This window comes from Myotis lucifugus, unplaced genomic scaffold (genome assembly GCF_000147115.1).
Source record: "Myotis lucifugus unplaced genomic scaffold, Myoluc2.0 scaffold_878, whole genome shotgun sequence".
Taxonomy (NCBI): domain Eukaryota; kingdom Metazoa; phylum Chordata; class Mammalia; order Chiroptera; family Vespertilionidae; genus Myotis; species Myotis lucifugus.
The window spans coordinates 177,767-192,403 of NW_005871926.1; the positions used below are offsets into that span (position 1 = coordinate 177,767).

At 46.1% G+C, this 14,637-nt stretch overlaps 1 protein-coding gene across 1 annotated transcript; it reads left to right on the plus strand.

Annotated features, from left to right (window-relative positions):
• Positions 1–10,499: 10,499 nt before the first annotated feature.
• LOC102434374 (protein FAM71F1-like) lies at positions 10,500–14,124 on the plus strand (the record flags this gene model as incomplete). The annotated part of the gene is made up of 3 exons (XM_023747436.1): positions 10,500–10,745; positions 11,840–12,024; positions 13,872–14,124. Coding segments are annotated over exons 1-3 (684 nt in total), but the record flags the coding sequence as incomplete, so codon positions are not given.
• Positions 14,125–14,637: the final 513 nt, after the last annotated feature.

Sequence of the window (14,637 nt, forward strand, 5' to 3'; positions counted from 1 at the left end):
TGCATCCTTGCCCTCACTGCCATTAAAGGGCCATAACTAGATGCAAGAAGAATGTGGCCACTAGTAGTAATGGATTGGCACACACACATACTCAGGACATGCCATTTGTAAATGCTTTGCATTTTAAAAAGTGTCTTCACAACTACAATCTAATGTGATTCTCATAATTGTGTGAGATAGTTGCTATTATGAACTACTAGAGGCCCAGTGCACAAAATCGTGCACAGGTGGGGTTCGGACAGCCTGCCCTAATGGGGGCCGATCGGGCCAGGCCGACAGAGGGGAGGGGACACAGGAGGTTGGCTGGCTGGCCCTGCCACCCCTCAGAGTGTTGGGGGCCAATTGGGGTCTGGCCAGAGGGAGGGCCCATGGGAGATTGGCTGGCCGGCCCACTCCTGATCCAGCTGGGGGTGGCTGGGGGGAGGGGCTGCCCCCAGATCGGGCCGGTTGGCCGGCAGCAGTGCGGGTCATTAGTGACCAGTTGTTCTGGTCGTTCTGATTGTTCAGGAGTTGCTTGGCTTTTATATATATAAATACTTCTGTGGACCCTGAGAAAGAAGATACCTATTAAAAAGGGCTCCTGATGGCTAAAATTAAAGACAACAACAATAACTCAGAGCCTAGCAGCCATTGCTACACAGGGGCCTCTTATGGAAACTGCAATTCAGGGAGAAGCCTATACTGAATTGCCTGCCTGCACTGTTCCTGGCATCTGAGTCAGCCCTTATATATACATATTATTTTTTAATCCTCACCCAAGGATATGTTTTTATTGTTTTTTTGTTTTGTTTTGTTTTTAGAGAGAGAGAGGTAAGGAGAAATGAACATTGATGTGAGAGAAACATTTATCTGTTGCCTCCCAAAACCTGACCAGGGATTGAACCCAAAACCTAAGCATGTGCCCTGACCGGGAATCAAACCAGCAACCTTTTTCTGGTGTATGTGACCATGTTCTAACCAACTGAGCCATCTGGCCAGGGCATGAGGCAGCCATTATAAAGGAGTTCTTGGAATCCTATTTCAACCAATAGGACTGAGGCTTTCCCCATCCAGTTGGAGCTGCACAGCTATAACCCATCAACATTTCCACCAACCAATCAGGGCAGCTCCATTCTGACCAATTAAGATGGTGCCTTTGGACCAATCAAACTGTGAGGATTTGGAATCATCATTTGCATGAGGACAGACCAATCAGGGATCAGAGGAGGGGACTTCTGTCTATGTAAGTCAGCTCCCTTCTGACTCTGAAAATGCACCTAAGACTGCGGATCCTAACAGGAGCTGCAACACCAAAGATATCTCACCAGAGCAGAGCAGAGCAGCACAGCTGGAGGGGCCTGGCCCCAGGGCTGCCTCACAGCCATGCTGTGTCACAGTTGAGCTGTTCCACAGCTGTGATGTATCACAATTGAGCTGTTTTGCACTGAATAAAGTTTCCTCTTCACCACACCCCAAATTGGGGATTCCTGTTGGTGTTGAATTGGCGTCCACAACCATCTCTTGATCCCTACCTCACAGATGAGAAAAGCAAAGCCCAGAACTTCCTAGCATGAGCTTTGGGCTGCTGGTAGGTAATTCTCAAAGTCCAGAGGGCAGTAGGGTAATGCCATCTGGGCCTCTTCTCAGAGAGGTAGTCCACATCATGTCCATTCCTGTCAGCCCTCAACACAGAGGGGTAGTCCACATCATGTCCATTCCTGTCAGCCCTCAACACTGACCTTTTGGTTGCAGGCTCAGCCCAGTCTAATTGGTAGGCCAAGGGGCCACAGCAGCTTCCAGACTGAATTCTTTCACACACCTGTGTAAGCAGAGCAGACAACTGCCACCAGGTGGCGCCACATTGCAATTGGGACTTGAATGGGTTGAATTTGCATCTCCTACCCCCATAGCTGAGCAAGCTAACCCCAGGGATTTTAACTCTATAATAACACCATCCCACCACAACTGACGATTTGGCACCCCACGAATCAATCTATAGTGGCATTTTACCGTTTTTGACTAGCCAATTCCAAAAACTTTACAGGGCTTTTTTTTTTTGTAAAGAACTATTGCATTCTGGTACAAGCTTCTGATTAGATTTCATTATGAGTTCTAACAGAATCATGCAAAAGCACTTACATATTGGAATATATTTTTTATTATAGTCTTCGCCCTTTATAATGCTGTTGGGCAGTATATCGACCTTTAATATGGATAGGTGGGTTATAATCACTGAATTTTACTTCAGAATTGTGAAAGATGTTACAATATATTTGTCATGAAAAGGCGACTGGATTGACAGGGTTGAAAACCACTCTGGTGGAGTATCGACCTTCTCTGGCTACTGCCCTATGGACTTCGATGATACTTTTTAGCCTCCTTTCCTATCTCCACTTTCTCCTACTCCCACCTGCTCCTGGAGGCTCCTTTGCTCTGCTGGTCCCACACCTTCTCCCTGTCTCCAGGGAAGCAAGGCCCTAGCACTGCCACTTGTGTCCCAGCACAGTCCCAGCGGTGCCATCACCTACCCTCGGGCTCTCTGCCACTCTCCCCAGGACCACTGGGACATCCTGTTTCTTCCGCCCTCACTCCCCCTCACTTCTCATCTCCAATCTCTAAGGACTGTCTGTGCAGTGAGAACCTGGCCCTGCTCCCTCCTGACAGTCTTCTCATTGGGGGTGTATCCCGTTTTCATGGAGTAATCTTTGTCAATTAGGCCTAAAACTCTGAAAAATGGCTAGCCCAGCTGAGCTTTTCTGCCTCTGCAGAGACAATGCTGTGATCGGTCGGGGCTTCTACATTTGAAGATTTTTCTTACTCTTGTTTTCCTTGAGCTGATTACTCATTCCCTGACCTGCCTACCTCAATTTGGTAGTGGTGGTGTGTTAATATATGAGAAGATACACAATTATATTAACTAGCTTTCTTTTTTTTATATATATTCGTTGATTTTTAGAGAGAGAGGAAGGGAGAGGGTTAGAGAGAGAAACATCAATGCATCAATCAGCTGCCTCCTGCACGCCCCCTACTGGGGATCCAGCCTGTAATCCAGGCATGTGCCCTGACTGGGAATCCAGTGGGTGACCTCTTGGTTCCTGGGTCCACACTCAACCACTGAGCAATGCCAGCAGGGCTTAACTAGCTTCCTTTTTCCGTTATTAGGCCATACCCAGACTTTCGGTTCTCTTTATTCTCTGGCCACCACTTAATCTCTTTCCCTGTTAGTTCATCACTAGATGAATTTTTGCTGTTAATAAGATTATTCTGTCTTCCACAGGAGGCCTACACACAGCTTTGGGCTTGCTGGCATGGTAAGACTCGAATCCGTCTGGGGATCCGGCAACATCAGAACCAGCACAGGGAAGATCTCAGGGAGCCGAAAACACCCTGTTGGAGAGCCTGCAACTTTCTTTTTATTTTTTAAATATATTTTTATTGACTTCAGAGAGGAATGGAAAGGGAGAGAGAGAAACATCAATGATGAGAGAGTCATTGATCGGCTGCCTCCTGCACACCCCACACTGGGGATCGAGCCTGCAACCTGGGCATATGCCCTGACTGGGAATTGAACCCTGATCTCCTGCTTCACAGGTCGACGCTCAACCAGAGCCACGCGGGCTGGGCAAGGCCTGCAGCTTCCTGTGTGGAAGCTCGGATCGCGCTCCTGGGAGGAAAGGACTAGACATCCTTTTCTGGGAGTGGGGCCAGAGGAAGAGTCAGCCCCGGGCGGAAGCAGCAGAAAGCTTGGGCGTGTGTGGGGGCCTCTGGTCCGCCGCAGAGTGCACTTCTGGACACAGGCAGGAGGCTTGTCCTCTCCCAGAGGGTGCATTGTCCCCAAGCCGGAACCCTTCATGTTCCTGCAGGGCTAGGGGGACCGTAGCTCCCTGTGTGAGTTTAATGTTCCCTCCTGGCTTATGATTTGACAGTGGTTCGCGGTGTCTGCTTTCTCCCCCAATCTCTCGCAGTCTCTAGTAATTCCTGAGAAGTTCCAGCATATTTGCAAGCACTCAACCCCAATATGGGTGGGCAGCAGAAAATAGCCTCTGCCGGCACTCCAATTACGGTAAAGCCGGGTAAGGAGTGGAGAACATAAATGAAACTTAGGTTAAGACCTAAGCAATAAGTGAGACAAGGTTGAGGAAACCTAAATCCCAACCAGAGCACCTCAGCTGCTGGGTAATCCCCTAACCCAGTGGTCGGCAAACTCATTAGTCAACAGAACCAAATATCAGCAGTACAATGATTGAAATTTCTTTTGAGAGCCAAATTTTTTAAACTTAAACTATATAGGTAGGTACATTGTTATTAACTTAATTAGGGTACTCCTAAGGCTTAGGAAGAGCCACACTCAAGGGGCCAAAGAGCCGCATGTGGCTCGCGAGCCGCAGTTTGCCGACCACTGCCCTAACCCCTTACCACACTTACCCCAGAAGGTAAGGAAATCGAGAATAGTCTCAGGTTAAGCCGAAATATTTCACCTGTGGGATGGGGAGTGGGTTTGGTTGTCTACCTGAATTCACTAGAATTTTCCTGGACTATCAGCCGTCATCTAGAGATCATTCTTTGTTTGGTTTCTGCCCCTTCCCTCAGTGCATGATAACAGCAACCTTCCTGTGACATTTGGATAACTGTGCATCTTTTTTTTTTTTAATGTTTTTATTGCCCGGCCAGCATGGCTCAGTGGTTGAGCGTCAACCTATGAACCAGGAGGTCAATGGTTTGATTCCCAGTCAGGGCACATGCCCGGGTTGTGGGCTTAATCCCCAATAGGGGGTGTGCAGAATGCAGCTGACCAATGATTCTCTCTCATCATTGATGTTTCTCTCTCTCTCTATCTCTCCCTTCCTCTCTGAAGTCAACAAAAATATATTAAAAATAAAAAATGTTTTTATTGATTTCAGAGAGAGGAAGGGAGAGGGATAGAGATATAGGAACACTGGTGAGTAAGAAACATCCCTCTCTCTTCCACTCTCTCTAAAAATCAATGGGAAATATCCTCGGGCAAGGATTAACAAAACAAACAAACAAACAAAAGAAAACATTTAAAAATAAGAAAAAAAGAGGTTCTAAAGGGAAATACCAAAGTTTACTGTATTTACCGTGGATGCCTGAGGGAGTAATTCTGTGACAGGGCCTCTTTACAGAGATTGCTGATTATCCACTGATATCCTTCATCCTTAAATAATAAATAATAGAATTCCTCAGTGCAAGATGGGCTCATGGTCACCCAGCTAAAAGCTATGTTTCCCAGCTTCCCTTGTAACTGGGTGTGGTCATGTGACTGAATTCCAACCAATAGGATATGAGCAAAGTGATTATGCCATTTCCAGGCCATGCCTTTAAAAGGAATGAGTGTGCCCTTCCCTTCCCTTCCCTTTCCCTTTCTCACTGGCCAGGATACAAACACGATGGCAGGAGCTGGAACACCCACCTTGGAACCCAGAGATGGAAGCCACATGTTGAGAATGACAGACACATCACCAGCTCTGGACTGCTTACTTTTGGACTACTATGTAAGAGCGAACCAAACTTCTGTTTTGTTTAAGTCACAGTATTTGGGGCCTCTGACCACCTGGACTTATACTCCAAGTAATATAGCTTCAAGCCATACCTATACCCAGAAACCTATACTTCCTTATTATTTACACTTGTGGTTTTTTTATTTCAAATTGTATGTTTTCCTTTTCAAAAATTAAACTGTTAACTAGTGCTTTGTCTAACTTTTCTTTTTCAAAGAACCAGCTTATAGATTTACTCATCTTAGTGTACTTAGAGTTTTAAGATTAGTTTTGCTACTTTCATCCTTGAATAAATCTCTAGCCATTTATGGAATTATTGGGTCACATCCTCTCCTCTGCAACATTCTCTCTACATTGTTCCATTGTCTTATGCCACCTAAAACTGCTGAAAAGAAGTCTGAGGCCAGTCGCATTTTATTCCCCCCGGTAGATTATCTGCTTCCTCTATCTGGATGTTCGCCGTAAGGTGCTTTTGTTATCTCTAAGACTTAGGAACTTTACAAGACATATTCTGGTCTCAATGGTTTCTTTGTTCAGTTTACCTGGAATATAGTAAATTCTATTCATTTGCCAAATTGAGTCTTTTTGTTTCAGAAATTGCTTTTTCTTTTATGTGTTTGATGACTTTTTCGATTCCATTTGTTTCCTCTTCATCAGGGACTCGGCCTGTCTGTTGGATCAACAGAAATGTCTTATGGATTTACCATTATCCTTCCAGTGGTGTCATCTCCTTGTCCTTCACTGTGTTCTGTGTGCTAGGCTCAAGCCTGTTATCCATGTCGCTGATTCAGCTTTCTGTCATGTCAACTCTACTTCTTGTGGGTTCTAATGTGACTTTTAGATATTTAGTGGGTTTTTCTTCTGTTTCTTTCCTTGTAGTCCCAAGTCTCTTTTCATCTGATTTTGATATCTCTGATTTTTTGTTGTTGTTTCCTATGTAAGAGCCTCAGGTTGTATTTAATTTCCTTGAGGGCACAGAAAAGATGCTTTTCAAAGACTTTATTCTATTTCTTGAAATCGTTTTTCTTATATGTATTCTTTATAAGTATTTACCTACTGAAATTCTTTGGGATCCCATAGTAGCACCATACTAAGAAATCTTTATGATTTTAATGAAAGAAAAACAATATCTGAATCCACCAGCCCTTTACATATAACTTCTATTTCACAGGAAATATAGTTGCTAAAGAAGCAAGATAAATACCACCAGGAAGTAGCCAGACAAATCCAGAAGGTGGGTCATTCTGTAGGACAAGGGACTCAATTGCTTCCACTAGTAAGGGTCCTAAAAAGGGACTGTACTAGATCAAAATAAACATAGGGGAACTGTGGCCCTGGATTGGATAAAGCAAGCACAAGAATAATTGGAGTTAATTTGACAAATTTTGATATGGCCTGGAAATCACATGAGATGAAAATACACCAAAACACAAATGTAGAGAGTGTTGACTGAATAAAACAGGTTATAAAACATTTTTTAGAGTATGATCCATTTTGGTACACACATGTAGGTAGTTATTACAGTCATGTTTTCTGGAAAGTAGGAATATGCTGTTTGTTTTTTGAACTTGTCTGTATTTTCTAGTGTTCTACAAAGCACATGTTCTACTTATGTAACAAAGTTTTTTAAAATAGTGACACAGACTTAAATGGGACAGCTTTACCATGAAGATCATAAAACTTAAGTTTCAGGGCCCCATAGTCCCATGGGCCCTTCCGAGGGCCAGTTTTTTGTCCTACGTTGTGGGATTTTTAAATTTTGATTTTTTTTACGTTTCACCATTTTTTATTGTGGTAAAATAAACATCATGTAAAATGTACTATTTTAATCATTTTTAGGTTTACACTTCAGTGGCATTACATACATTCACATTGTTGTGCAACCATCATTATCACCCATTTCCAGGACTTTGTCATCTTTCCAAACTGAAACTCTGTACCCATTAAACAACTCTTAATACTCCCCTCCCTCCAGTCTTTATTTTTATTATTATCTTTTTTTTAAATACTCACCTGAGGATATCTTTTTATTGATTTTTAGAGAGAGAGGAAGTGAAAGATAGAGAGAGAGAAATATTGATGTAAGAGAGAAACATTGTTTGGTTGCCTCCCATACGCACCCCCACTAGGGAGCGAACCCACAGCTTAGATATGTGCCCTGACCAGGAAGCAAACCTGCCACCTTTTGATGCATGTAGTTGTATCCGCTGGTTTGAAGTCTGGCTCAATATAACCAACTGACCCACCCAGCCAGAGCCAGTCTTTTTCTTTTTAATAATCTCCAAAATGGCATAAGCTTTAAACACAAAACCTGGGTCCAGTCCCAACTGACAAACAGATATCCTGGTCATTCCTGAGCAATTGAAATGATACCTGAGACTGCCAAAGTGACTTTAGCCTCAAACCAATGTATAGTCACCAAAGTGCTCATCACCAAAATGTGCAAAAGGCAAGAATTGTGGTAGCATCAACATCACTGAATACACAGGAAGAGGAAAGCAATGAGTCTCTCCTGTCATTGGAAAATATACAACTTTCTCCAGAAGCTATAACTCTGTCATTCTTAAGGTCCTAATTTCTCATAAATTAACCATAATTTCTTCATTGCTTGGAATTATTGATAAATAGTACCATCATTTCCTGTAAAATTGGTCCAGAAGAGTAGATAGTAGTTTTATGTAGTTGAATCAGCTGGTTTGAAGTCTGGCTCAATATAACAGAAAATCCTAATTTATCTTATTCAGACTAGTATCATAGTTTTATGATCATCAAGGAACTGGAGCCCTTGTATCTTGCTATGCTACCCTCCTTAGCCTGCTGCTTCATGACCAAAGGGCTGCTCAAGCTCCAGCCCTCAAGTTTGCATTCCAGCCAAAAGGAAAAAGCAAGGTGTGAATAAGAGCACGTCCCCTTCCTACAATGATTCCTTACATCAACTGCACCGAACACTGGAGCTTGCACCACTTTTGCCAGAACATAGTCATGTGGCCTTACCTAGCTGGAAGGGAGACCCGGAATAATAACCTTTATTCTAAAAAATTGTGCCCAGTGAGAAATTCTATTAGTAAAGGAATGGAGACAATGGATAATAGGACGGACAATTAAGTATTTTTCAAATGGTTTTTTAAAGGATGCAGTGTGCTAGTTTTTGAGGTTTGGTGGAACAGGTCGAAGGGGTAGACATCTTAAAGCACCATTTCTATCACTGCTGAGTATTTTGTTTAGAGTGAAGAGCGCCCCTCTTCACCTTAGCTTTCTAGACTTGGTGCTAAATAAAGCCTTCCTCCACACACTGCAAAGTGGGGTTCGATAGGATTACATGGAAAAGGGAGAGAGACATTTCCCCAATGGAAGAGGACTTTTGAATGTTCACTGGCCAAATATATCTAAATCACATATCTACGCCAATAAGCTTTCCTGTTGTGGGTAAGCTTTAACTGTGAGAAGCATCATATCAATGTATCAATTGCCATCACGTTTTGTACTGTGTCTTTCTAGGGAAATATAAACCACAGGACGCAGTCTCTGCCTCATCCTTAGAGAACGTTACCATGGAGGACATTTCCCCACATGGTCAACAAAAGAAAATGAGGAACGAGTGCAGAAGTTGCTTTACCCACCAGGGAGCTAGTACAGGGGCTTGAGCAGGAGCACAATAGAAATGACTGCCCCTGCCCGTTTGGCTCAGTGAATATAAGAGTCGCCTGCGGACTGAAGGCTCCTGGGTTCGATTCTGGTCAAGGGCACATGCCTGGGTTGTGGGCTCAATTCCCAGTAGAGGGTGTGCAGGAGGCAGCCGATCAATGATTCTCTCTTGTCATTGATGTTTCTATCTCTCTCTTCCTCTCCCTTCCTCTCTGAAATCAATAAAAACATATTTAAAAAAAAGAAATGACCAAGTGAGGGGCTGATAGAATCAGATGACTTAATAATGAAATACAAAATAAATCTTAGAGCTTGTACATTGCATCTATTGGTTGTCAAATTGCTTTTCTGAATTTATCACATTTGACCTCTATGGTCAATCCATTACTTAATACATCCTGATATTTTGTCCAAATTAGAGTAGGATTTCTCCCTGAGATGGACTTGAATAGTGGTCAGTCAGCTTGGTTCTTTGCCCCTGATCTAGCCACCCCAGGACTTGGGCTCTTTCTTCCTCTGGCCCAGGACTGAGGAACACTGTCACTCTGAGAGGGGGAATGGCTTGTTGATCCCGCAGAGCTGCTCATCGGGGTTCTGTTCCTCCCAGCTGGCACCCTCACAAAGCCAGCCTCTGGGTAAGAAACTAATGACTTCTACTGCTCCTTCAGTTTGACATCCTAAGGGACCTAGGCCTGCAGAAGTAACCAGCCAGCCATAGCAGAGCACAGAGAGGCACCAACTCCTCCCTCCATAACCAGAAAAGGCTACTGCAGATACACCAGGGCGTGTGGGGGCCACATCATGTAAAGCATGGGAAGGCTGGGTTTTACAGAAACGGCTCTTAAAACTCTTTGGCAGGTGGGTTGCATTAAGAGTAAGGGAGGGTTGAAAGGCAGGGAAGGTATTTTCCTCTGAGCAATGGAAGGAGCTTCCCAACTTCCGCCTGGCTCACTTCCTTCTCAGCTCACTACCTCCCTCACTTCCACTTGGCTCACTTCCTTCTCAGCTCATCACCTCCCTCACTTCCTCAGCTCACTACCTCCCTCACTTCCTCAGCTCACTACCTCCCTCACTTGTGCCTGGCTCACTTCCTTCTCAGCAAGCTCTGGGGGTCCTCGGGTTCCAAGAAGGGCTGGAGAATGTCAGGGCATAAACAGCCAGCAAAGCGCTCTGGAGGAAGAGGGCGGCTCCTCCGCATTTCCCTTTCCTGCAGGCTTGCCCTAGTTTTTCATGATGTCATCCATTCATCATTGTGAGCTGATTGGCGGTCCCAGGCCTTGGCCTGCTGCCCAAGGCCAGAAGGGCAGAGAGAGGTCCCAGGACAAATGTGCAGCAAGCCCCTGAGCATGTTCGGAAATGTTGTCATCAGCTCCACCTAGAAAGACTTGGTGGAAATCGAAAGCAGTAAAAGTCACAAGATCCTATCCAACTTTCTCTTCCCTGAATGCCTGGGAAGAATTCAGGGGCCTCTTGCCTGTGGATGGAGAACCAACCCCCGGAGTGGGCCTGGGTGTGGAGGAGGGACTGCTCTGCCAGATGGTTCACTCTCCAGAATTCAACCTGTTTCCTGACTCCGTGGTGTTTGAAAGCAACTTTGTCCAGGTACTCCGGAGGCACTCAGCGGGCACTCCTCGGTCCTCCTAGACCTGTTCCCAAGAGCTGGCCAGGAGAGTCTGTCCCTGGAACTGGAGTGGAGCAAGCGCTGGGGCAAGGAGCGGTCAGTGGGCCTGGAATACAAGGCCACCCCCACTTGACTCTGACTTTGCAGAGCCCCAGACAGGGCTTCTCCTGCCGTCAGTTGTCATCCCCGGGGGAGAGAGGCCAGGCGTTCTCTGCGCTGATTGGAGGATTTGGTATCTGAATCCCCCAGTTTATTTCCTCCCCCAGGAAGCCCAAAGCAGATGATCAGAGAGGCAGTGAAACAAGATGCCCCTTGAGGGTGTGGAACAGAAATGCTGATTGATGAGAGAACAAAAGCTGGGCCCCAGAGAGGCCTGGGCCCAGAGTGCAGTCCAGGAGGCATCACTGTGCAAGCGACCTGCAGCCCTGAGTCCCAGGGTCCTCTAATGTAAAAGGGGTTGACTGACACGAGGCTTATATGCACACGCAGGAGGCAAAGGCCTCGGTACAAGGAGCACTTTTGTTTCCGGCCTGGGCTCTCTTCTCAGCGCCTGGGAATTACGAGGGACCTTACAGAGCAGGGAAGGTGCAGGAGACTGTAGGGCCCCTCAAAGAAGGGCCAAAGGACTTTTTTCAAAGAAAAGCCAGGAAACAGTCTAGGGAGTGTCCACAGAAATGTGCCACACGCCAGGGAACTCCTGGGTGATAGTTCTCGTGGGCAGATGCTAACGGTAGGTAGTGTCAATACGATTACAGTTGTTTCTCCAATATAGGTTTAAAACAGTGGTTCTCCCCTAGCGATGATCTGCCTTCTAAAACCAGGGCACATTTGGCTGCGTCTGGAGACATTTTTGGTTGTCACTACTTGGGCGGAGTGGGGGGCTGTGCTACTGGCATCTAGTAAGTGGAGGCCGAGGATGCTGCTAAACACCCTGCAGTACACAGGGCAGCCCCTCCCCCAAACAAAGCATTACCCTGCCCGCAATGCGAATATCGCCGAAGTTGAGAAACTCTCAGCTGAGATGTGTTGCTCCTTCTGCCAAATCTCAGGCTGTGCCCATGGGGCTGCTTTGCAGGTCAAGAAGGACAGGAACTGGATCAACATCTACAAAGCCTCCTACACCATGGCCCTCGGGGTGACCTCCTCCGTGCCCTGCCTGCCCCTTCCCAACATCCTCCTCATGGCCCGCGTCAAATGGCACCGGGGGCAGAGCCAGACGTGGAACAGACCGTCGCCAGCGCCAAACATCATCCTGAAGAGGTGAGCGACACCCTTGGGAATGAAGGACAAGCGGGGGGAGGGGGTGGACCCAGAGCAAAGGCTGCTCTGAGACTAAACTCAAGGTGGGAGGAAGCAGAGGGGTCAGCAGCAGCGACGTTAATTTTTCAGGCACCGGTAACCTAAGAGAGTGGGCGCACTGCAAGCACCGTGGTCAGATGGGGTCAAGGGAGGCTTTGTGTGGACAGGAATGAGGGGCCAATCTACATGCTCCCTTTCCTTCTCACTGCACTCACCCCACTGAATTCTTAGGAAATCTCTCTGCCAAGGGGCAAGAAAGCAGTGAGACCCGGCAGATGGGGCACAGGCTGGGAGCCGCAGGTTCTAGTCCTTGGCATGCAATTAAAGAGACTCATACACTGCTTGAGTCATAAGTTACTTGATGCATCTTAGTTTTCCTACCAGTAAAATGAGTGGAGCTAAGTGTCATGAGAACTGTAATATATACTCACATCATGCTTGTCTAGGATGAAACAGCCCTTTTTAAAATATATATTTTTATTGATTTCAGAGAGAGGAAGGGAGAGGGAGAGACAGAAACAACAATGATGAGAGAATCATTGATTGGCTGCCTCTTGCAGGCCCCACACTGGGGATCGAGCCAGCAACCCAGGCGTGTGCCCTGAGCAAGAATCGAATCGTGACCTCCTGGTTCATGGGTCGATGCTCAGCCACTGAGCCACACCAGCTGGGCAGAAATAGCCCTTTTTAATGTTTGAGCCTCTTCAAGTAATCTGTAGGCTATTCAAGAATCTCTAGCCCTAGCCAGTTTGGCTCAGTGGATGGAGCATTGACCTGTGGACCAAAGGGTCCTGGGTTTGATTCCAGTCAAGGGCACGTACCTTAGTTGCAGGCTCCTTCCCAGCCTGGGCCTTGGTTGGGGTGCGTGCAGGAGGTAAGCAATCAATGTGTTTCTCTCACATCGATATTTCTCTCTGTCTTTCCCTCTCTCTCCCACTCTCTCTGAAAATCAAAGAAAAAATATCCTCAAGTGAGGATTAACAACAACAACAAAAGAATCTCTAGATATTCTCAGAAATCCAGATAAACCCTTCATTTCTCCATGTTGCCTGAGTGATAAATCTCCATTATGTTTTGGAGTACCTACAGCAAGCACAGCCCAGGCCCAGCTGACCACTATTCAACCCAAAGCCAGCTCCCTGAACCTGAGCACCTTTGGGAAGAGTGATTGAGGCAATAGGGTCAATGACTGGACAGTGAGGCCAACTTTGTGGCAGAGCAGAGTAGCTCCCTTGGTGCTATCAAGAAGGAAATGGAAAACCCTGTGACCCCCAGCTACTCCTGGGCTGTCTGTTTCAAGCAGGATCCTGGGGCACCAGCATGAAAATCATGGCAGGATGGGTGGAGGTTAAAATGTAGATTCAAGGACACACCCCAGACCTACTGAATCTGAGGGGTGTCTTCAGATGTCTGCATTTTAAACAAGCTCTCCAGGTGAACATGACCTCCTCAAAGTTTGAGCCCTATTCCCACCCCCAAAAGCCTGAGTCCTGAAGGAGATACTCCTCATTTTTAAAAAATGTATTGTTTGTTTATTTCAGAGAGGAAGAAAGAGGGAGAGAGAGGTAGAGACATTAATGATGAGAGAGAATCATTGATCGGCTGCTTCCTGCATGCCCCCCATTGGGGATCGAGGCCACAAACTGGGCACGTGCCCCAACCAGGAATCGAACTGTGACCTCCTAGTTCATCGGTCGATGCTCAACCACTGAGCCACACTGGCCTGGTGACACTCCTCATTTTAATGAAGACAGGGTTGGATCAGAAGCAATGGGGTTGTCAATGTGTGTCTTCCTTCATGCCTTCAGGATTCTCCCATTGAAGTTCGTGGAGCTCCAAGTCTGTGACCAGCTCCAACGCATCCTGCGGTTGAGGACGGTCACAGAGAAGATCTACTATCTAAGACTCCACTCTGACCATCCTGAGACTGTCTTCCACTTCTGGATCCGACTAGTTCAGATTCTGCAGAAGGGCCTGTCCATCACCACCAAAGACCCTAGGATTCTTATCACTCACTGTCTGGTGCCCAAGAGCAGCTGCAGCGTCTCAGGAGACTCTAAGGTCAGTGGGCACCATTGCCACCCCCAGCCAAGGCCAGAGCTGAGGGGTAGAGCTGAGGTGAGCTGGCATGTGAGTAAGCACCCTGTGAAGGCAATCCCTGCCTTTAATTGAGGTATAATGTACAACCACCTGTAAGATTCGCCCATTGTAAGTGTACAGTTCAACACTTCCAATAAATGTATAGGATTGTGCGCCCATCACCACAACCCAGTTTTGGAATACTTCCATCACCATAAAATTCCCTTGTGCCCATTAAAGTCACTCTCTGTTCCTGTTTCCTGCCCCAGGCAGCCATTGATCTGTTTTCAGTCTCTATAAATTCATATTTGTTAGACATTTCATATAAACAAAATCCTACAACAGTCTTTTGTGTCTGGCTTCTTTCACTCAGCATAATTTTTTCAGGTTCATCCATATCAGAATCACAGACGATCAGTAATTCATTCCTTTTTTAAAAAAAAAAAATTGATCTTTGAGAGAGAAAGGGAAAAGGGGAAGGGGAGGGAGGGAGAG